Below are 7,636 nucleotides of genomic sequence, written 5' to 3'. Positions count from 1 at the left end.
ATAAAACAGAGTCAAGGGACCTGCACAGGACATCCAGTTTTTAGGAATAAAATGGCAAGATGGACATCGTCAGATCCCAATGTATGTGATCAACAAAATAACAGCCATGTCTCCACCAACTCGCAAAAAGGAAATGCAAGCTTTCTTAGGTGTTGTGGGTTTTTGGAGAATGTGTATTCCAAATTACAGTCTGATTGTAAACCCTCTATATTAAGTGACCCGGAAGAAGAATGATTCCCTTCCCAAGAAAGGCATAATATTTATTAGTATTTTATTTTATTTCAAGTATTAAAATGTTTTTATCTCAACCCATGAGTTTTCTCACTTCTACTCTTCCAATTCTCTCCCCCATCCCACCGCGAGGCGGGGGGGCACTTCTACTTTTCCAATTCTCTCCCCCATCCCACCACCGAGGGGGGGGAGTGGAGTGAGCGAGCGGCTGTGTGGTGCTCAGTTGCCGACTGAGGTTAAACCACAACAGCCAGCTAATAGTCCACCCGTGGTCACCCATGCACACTGCTGGCAGCAACTTGGCACTGGTCCTACAGATTCAGCAGCAAGGCCAAAAATGAACAAAAATGCTGCAGGAGCTTCCCTGCCTGTCTCTCCCTCCATCAATATATCAGGCCTAGGGAAAACAGAGACAGCGTCGGGCTTCACATGGGATTTCTCAGCAGGGCTCCTCTCCCATCTCAGATCTAAGAGACTGCAGTGATTTGTATCTTTGAATGTATTTTCAGTTCATTTTCCTTTTAATGATGCTGAAGAAAGGGGTGTCAACACAAAGGAAGATGTATCTGTCACTCCACACCACTCTGGTTTCTAGCAGCAGGCAGGCTGCTGCTTGGAGCTGGCAAGAAAAAAATACTGTGGTTGGTTTTGTTGTTGGTTTTCCAAGGAAGGAAAAAAATGCCAGCACTGATAACTGATTGACTCAGAGCATACAAAGCTGTAAAGAAAAAAAACGTGCCCAAAGATTTTCGTCAAAAACCTGAAACCTGCCAACGGTCACCATGATGCTTCAGAGTGCCTCCTCTTGCATGGCCACACCCTGTGTCCCAGGGACCTGGGTGGCTTGGACCTGGAGATGAACACCATCTCCCCTCCTTAGGGGTCCTTGTGGGAGTTTCTGGCTGCAGTATCCCATAGGAAGTGTCCATCTGGGGAGCACAGCTCATAAAGCGTGTTCTAGGCAAGAGGTGCCCAGCTTCAGGCTCTAAGAGTCACAGAATGGTTGAGGCTGGAGGCGCCTCTGGAGACCATCTATTCCAGCCCATGCTCAGAGCAGGGTCGGCCACTGTGGGTTGCTTGGGGCCACATCCAGTTGGGTTTTGAGTATCTCCAAGGGTGGAGACCCTACAAGTCTGAGTAACCTGTGCCGGTGCTCAGTCACCCTCACAGTAGAGAAGTCAGTCATGATGGTAACACTGCCAAACGCAAAAACTAATAATTACAACCTCTTCCATTTTTCTCCTTTATTTAAAGGAAAAAGTAAGAAATGCAACTATTTTCATCCAAAACCACGCATTTATAAAGGTCACCTAGTTTTCCCTCAACAAACTCTCCACGTGGACTTTGGGAATAATCCCACTACTTCTATCTTCATACCAGAGCAGCACCTGCCTGTGGAGTGCTTTACACTGTTGACAGAAGGGTTGGTGATACTGTTGGCCATTATTAACATTATTTATTTAGCACCTAGCAAATGCAGTCAGGCTCTTTGTGCTAGGCACTGCCCAAACAAACTGGAAGGAAGACAACCTGTTCCCAGAGAAGGTGTTATTTACCTGTTAAATAGTAGGCTGCAAAGAAATGGGTGGAGGGAAGCAAGGACACCAAAGCTTTTGTACTAATCTCTGAACTTTAGCATCATTGCTTCCCTCATCGCAGCCGTACATGGGAGAACAGCAAGATCCTGGCTGTGCTACCCAAGAGCATTAGCCGGTCAAATGGATGGAGATGTCCTGTAGGTGTGACCTTTTCTGGAGACATATGAAATCAGTCTGGTGCCTGTTGGGCACTGTATTCATTTTTTAAAAGCTGCAGTACAAGTGCACTTAACAATTAATACATATTTTAGAAGGACACACTTTTTAAAAAGCCTAAGAAATAGTCATTTACATTTTTCAGTTGTGTTTTTTCAGTCAGGAAATTAGCTCATGAGGAAAAGAAGCAAGTGCACAGTTATTTCTTCGCTTGGAAAAATGCCTTTCCATTGAAAAGACATATTTTCAAGCCTGCAAACAAGAGCGGTAGGGGATTTCTTTTCCCAATATTGCTTCCCAAGTAGAGGAAGAAATGAAGAAAAAGCATGGTTTCACCAGAGGAAGAAAATGTGGTGATGAAGAGGGCAGATGTCAGAATTTTGAATGGTGTCCATGACTTTCGGGGCAGTCCACCACCTGCCTCCATTAGGCAGAACACCTGGAAAAATTAATAAAGGGGATGACGTGGCAGAGTCAAGCACATAGTTCGGTGAAAATCATGTCTTTAGAGATTTTAAAGAAAAGGTAATAAACTGATCTAGGAGGCCACGCCTGGGTACCCTCAAAGCAAAGTGTGGAGCTCTGGAGGCTCCTTCCAGCTGCACATTTCTGGAATTTCTGTGACACTGTTTTTCATATGCTCAAACTGAGAGTTTTGCCATGCTGAGTCTTAGAGTCCACTTTTCTCTGAGCATCCCACGTGTCTCTGGGCATGATCTTTGTGGTTTTCCATCTAGACCAGCTCACTGGGCTGTGAAGCTTTGCCAGGGGGTGAGTTCACCTGAAGGAGAACTACTCTCACAACATGCCCATCCCCTTCCTCTTTCTATGAAACTGCTTTTCCTTTAACTTCAAGGAGTCAGCAAAATATGTTAGTTTATGATTGTCAGGTGGTATACATTACAACTACAAGTTTCCTGAAACTGGGAAAAGATATTAATGTTCATAAACCAAAGCCAACTAGAAGAAAGCATCAACAGCTTTCAATACATTTGTTTGTTTTTTTCTTTTCTTTTTCTTCCTATCCTCCATACCTGATGTTAGATTGCTAGTTATTCCAGGGATTTGAGAGGGGTTTATATGTATTTACCCAGTTTGGGTGTTGGGTTTTTTTAATATTTGTATGCTTTAGTCATGAGCAGTTTGAGGTTTTGGTGCAGGGAGGCGTTAGTGGTATGCTTGCAGCCTCTTACTACATGAAGTTTTCCTGTGCGCTGGCCTTTTCCACCTAGTTAGACAATATCCCATTTTGGACTGACAAAATACTTGGTTTTGCAAGATGAAGCAAAGGAAACTTGAACAGGTCTCTCAGGCCTCACAAAGCAAAACTCCCATTAATGGCAAGGAAGAAATTGCTTTGCTTGAGCAAAATCTCAATGCTAAGGACATTGGTGCCAACTTTTGCTTCTAGCCAGGTGGGCATTTTGGAGGGCTGTGGTGGAGATATTGCCTCCCCATTCCCTAGCATCCCGAGCAGTGCCAGCCTGCCCTTGCAGCTGGGCGTACCCCTACTTGAAATGCTCAGTGTTGCCCTTTGCCCATCACCTGCCAGACCATGCGGCCGCCAGAGCCCAGCCTTGGTGCCTCGCAGGGGAAAGCAGCCGGCAGCAGCCTTGGTGCTTGCTGCAGGTAGAAGGCAGCATCTCACGTACCAAGGGTTTGGAGCTGTGAAGGTTTCTCACACAGTTTGGAAGCAGGAGCTGGTATCTACCGAGATGTGGGCATGTAAATCCAGCCTCAGCATGGAAGCTGTCTGCTCCCACAAGGAGCAACCAGGAACTTTTTAAAGACTTGTTTGCAAGACAGCTGCTGTGTCTGGCTTTGATTGCAGATGCGGACAATAGTGGAGAGACCAGGCCAGGATGGAGGGTGGCATCTCATTCCTTCCAAAGGAGGAGAGGCATGCAGCCATCGCTTTGGCACAGGCACCATTTAGGTCCCTCTCTGATGCTCTGTGTGTGCAGACCATATGTTACATCTGAGATTTCTCTCTCCTGTTTACTTCTATCCATTTTCCCATGTGCCATCAGCCCTGAAGCTCTTTTTTCTCTTCTAGTCTCTCTTGGGCAACAGACTGTAATTCATAGGTCATCTTCAAAGGAGGTGCAGAGCAGTAAAAGCCCAAGCCCTGGGGTGATGCTGGAAGCTGATCCTCCAGCAAAGCCTGGAGAAGCCTTGCCTTTCAAGGGAGCACTCAAAGTGTCCTCTGAAACACAAAACTGTTTAGTTAGTTACAACAGAGTTATTCCCTTGATGCACGTAGTAAAACACGTGTAAATGTGTAGTGTGGGGGAGGCACCCAGTTTTATGACAGGTTTACATAACTTCTGGATGACAGCAGTCAGTTGCAGGTCAGGGCTCTGCAGGTTGTGGCCTAATGAAGAAAAACTCGGAGAGAACATCGGGCATCTTTGATGTAAACTGCCCAGCGGAGGCCTGCTCTCCCAAAAGCAAAAAGCACCAAATAGCAAGAAACAATTTCAGTCGATGTAGCTTCTCTCCATTGACACGTAGCCCAAAAGCACTTTGATTTTTGCCTCCTATCCACATTCCTGTTTCTCTGTCAGGTGATTCTTGCCACCTCCTCTGAGCTTTTCTACTCTGGTATTTTTACTAGCTAACATGAATACAGAGAGATTCCAGTAGTTCAGCTAGCTAGCTTAAAACTATATAATTTTTATGTTCCACTGGAATACATGGTGTAAAACAGTAGCCGCAGAAATGCAGGCACTCTCAAAATAAACTTTTACCTACATGCAAAAAACAAAGGGTCTATTGGAGATTGTAATAACCATATAAAATCATTTTGACCAGTCTCATATAAAGGTGGCTTCTGTGATATCTTGCAACAGTTTCCAGCCCATTCCAGAAAGATTTAATTTAATCCATGCTGCAGTTAGTGTTTCCTTTGGAACTGCAATGTTCTTCTCAGAAATACGTTCACCCCCAGCCTGTATTTACTAAGTAGATGCCAACTAGGCCTGGGTTCAGCGATGTTTACAAGGCCAGTGTTACAGGGATTTAAACTGAAGACAACAAAAAAACGTACACAAACCAGAGGAGTTCTCACTGGCAGTTCAAAAATGCTTGCACGGGGTCATGGGATGTTTGTCTCAGATTCAGAGATGTCACTTGTCTGCAACTCAGACTCTCTCATCTTTCAGTAAAACTATACTGTAGAAGAATAAAAAAGAATTTGATTTTTTTGTGTTCTTTCCAAGCAGCTCCAAAACCCAGAGAAAGAGCTCTCAGGATGCCGGAGCCAGCGAAGTCCACCTCTGCCCCCAAAAAGGGCTCCAAGAAAGCCGTGACGAAGACCCAGAAGAAGGGCGATAAGAAGCGACACAAGAGCAGGAAAGAAAGCTACTCCATCTACGTCTACAAAGTGCTGAAGCAGGTCCACCCCGATACTGGCATCTCCTCCAAGGCCATGGGCATCATGAACTCCTTCGTCAATGACATCTTTGAGCGCATCGCTGGAGAAGCCTCCCGCCTGGCCCATTACAACAAGCGCTCCACCATCACCTCCCGGGAGATTCAGACGGCTGTGCGCCTGCTGCTCCCGGGAGAGCTGGCCAAGCACGCCGTCTCAGAGGGCACCAAGGCTGTCACCAAGTACACGAGCTCCAAGTAGCCAGATGCCACCTCTCCAATGGGACCATCAAGCACCAGACCCTCCGCGCAAGCACAGATAGGCAGCCACGGTCCGGATAAACGTCACAGCTATTATCCACAGCAATTTACAGCCTTGGGATGGGCATGAGAAGCTGTCTGGTGGAAGAGGAGACGGTGATCTGGATGTCGGCTGATTTTCATAGTCTGTTCGGGATGTGCGACGGGTTCTGCGGGGCTGGTGGAGGAGGCCTCTGCTTTCACATCTCATCCGAAGGACTGACCGTCTGCAGTATATCCAAACTCTCCCCTGTGCTTGGCAAACATGCATGTTTGGCGCTGGCAGGAGAGACTGGCAGCGGTAACACAGAGACGCCGTCTCTGAAGTCTTCCTGTTTGGCTGCTTTCTCACAGTCATCCGAGACGGGCACCGAGGAGTCAGCGCTGGTATCCTCTCCCTCGTAGCCCAGATCCATCCTGGTGTACAATGGCACAGCCCACCCCATGCCGGCAGAAGTGGCATCGACAGCTGCCGGGCACAGGCTGTAGAATAAAGTGTATTGATTCAACAGCTATCTGTGTTTAACAGCCTGTTTTAAAGAGCAAGCCTGGCAGGCAGTCAGATGCCCAGAATGATACCAAGCACTGTTCCTCCTTGTCGCTCCTGGTGGATGAGCCATCAAACAGGCTGAGGGTGCCAGCGCTGGAGCTGCCTGCTGCCTCCCACCTTGTGCTGAGGTGGATGGATGGACAAGGGGGGATGGTGGGGCTGGTTCGCTGCCTTCCCTGGCTGCTGCTTTGCCTGCTTTAGGACTTGCTTTGATATGCAAGACGTTGCTAATTCTGCTGCTTTTCAGAGACTTTCCTCCCTCGACGCTGCCTGGGTGCTCCTTTCCACTGTAAGCGTGGGCGAGACAGGGTGGTGCCCAAGGGTGTCCCCTCTCCTGCGAGCGCTGGGGTGGCGCGGGACAAACAGCACAGGGGTGTCGGGAGGGGACTGAGGATTTGGGAAGGCATCCGGAGCGGGAGCAGGGGTGGCTAGCACAGTCCGGAGGAGAGGCAGGCTCCCCACAGAGATCGCTGCGGGCAGCTCACCTGGCCCTGCCTTCCCTGCTTTATTCACTGGTTAGAAAGCAAAATAAAAAACTGGGGCTGGGTGGATGTATAGGGACACTTGCCTGCATCCCAGTGATATTTTAAAGATTAAATCATTTTAAACTACTTGAGATACTCCCCGTGTCTTCTCAAAGTGCACAGTAAGGTGAGCAATAATAAAATCCTGAATAAAGCCATAGAGATTAGTGGAGGGACATCTCAGTTGCAGGTTTATCTTGCCCAAACTGCTGGATAGCAGAAGAGGAGCATGTGTAGAATTGGTGTGAAGTTGAAGCTTCCTACTCAAAACACAAAATTAGCCAACATTTTAAAAAAATACCAAAATCTCTGGTAGGCAGTAGCACTCAGATAAAAAATATTCATGTCTTTAAAATAACAACTGCTTTCTGCAGTGTATTCTGTAAATAAAAAGGGCAGCAAAGACACAGGATCCAGAACTAAGTGCAGGTTCTCTCCAAACTCCAAGACCTTGTTTTTAATGAAAAGGTAAATTCATACTCCAAAATAACAACCTTGCAGTACATCTCTCACTTTCCCCTACATTTATCTCTATCCTGTTTCTTTACACTTTGAGAGTGATGGGGACCCTTGACAAATTTATGTTGCTTTTGGAGCTGTAGGACTCTGCAGCTCCAGAAGATTCATTTATTTCTTGTTTTTATAAGTGTTGCAGTCATTTTCCAGTTGGTCTGAGGAAAGGACCGCATAGACCTGCTCAACCAAGAGCACCTCAGAAACCCGAGAGCAGCATGGAGTCCCACGTGGTCTCTGTGCAAGAGCGAAGGTCAAGTTATTTATGGGCTGCTCCCATCCCCCTCCTGCAGCTTAGAGTTTGAACACCCCACACCCAAAAAGGGGCTTTCCTCCCATACTTTGCTCAGTGATAGCACACTCCAGCCACGTTTCATACCGTAATGCCAGCA

The 7,636-nt window shown here is 47.0% G+C and overlaps 1 protein-coding gene across 3 annotated transcripts in view; it reads left to right on the top strand.

Annotated features, from left to right (window-relative positions):
• Window positions 1–7,628, top strand: part of LOC103917264 (histone H2B 5-like) — an 18,886-nt gene extending 11,258 nt beyond the window's left edge. For all 3 annotated transcript variants that reach the window (XM_009324381.1, XM_009324378.1, XM_009324380.1), the window contains one exon: window positions 5,210–7,628. In XM_009324381.1, the coding sequence (XP_009322656.1) occupies window positions 5,239–5,619 (381 nt within the window). In that variant the 5' untranslated portion in view covers window positions 5,210–5,238 and the 3' untranslated portion in view covers window positions 5,620–7,628. The remainder of the gene's footprint in view (window positions 1–5,209) is intronic.
• The last annotated feature ends 8 nt before the right edge of the window (window positions 7,629–7,636 follow it).

The sequence above is a fragment of the Pygoscelis adeliae genome, unplaced genomic scaffold (genome assembly GCF_000699105.1).
Source record: "Pygoscelis adeliae isolate BGI_AS28 unplaced genomic scaffold, ASM69910v1 Scaffold315, whole genome shotgun sequence".
NCBI classification, from domain to species: domain Eukaryota; kingdom Metazoa; phylum Chordata; class Aves; order Sphenisciformes; family Spheniscidae; genus Pygoscelis; species Pygoscelis adeliae.
Note: the sequence above shows the minus strand (reverse complement) of the source record. Positions and strands in the feature narration are given on the sequence as shown.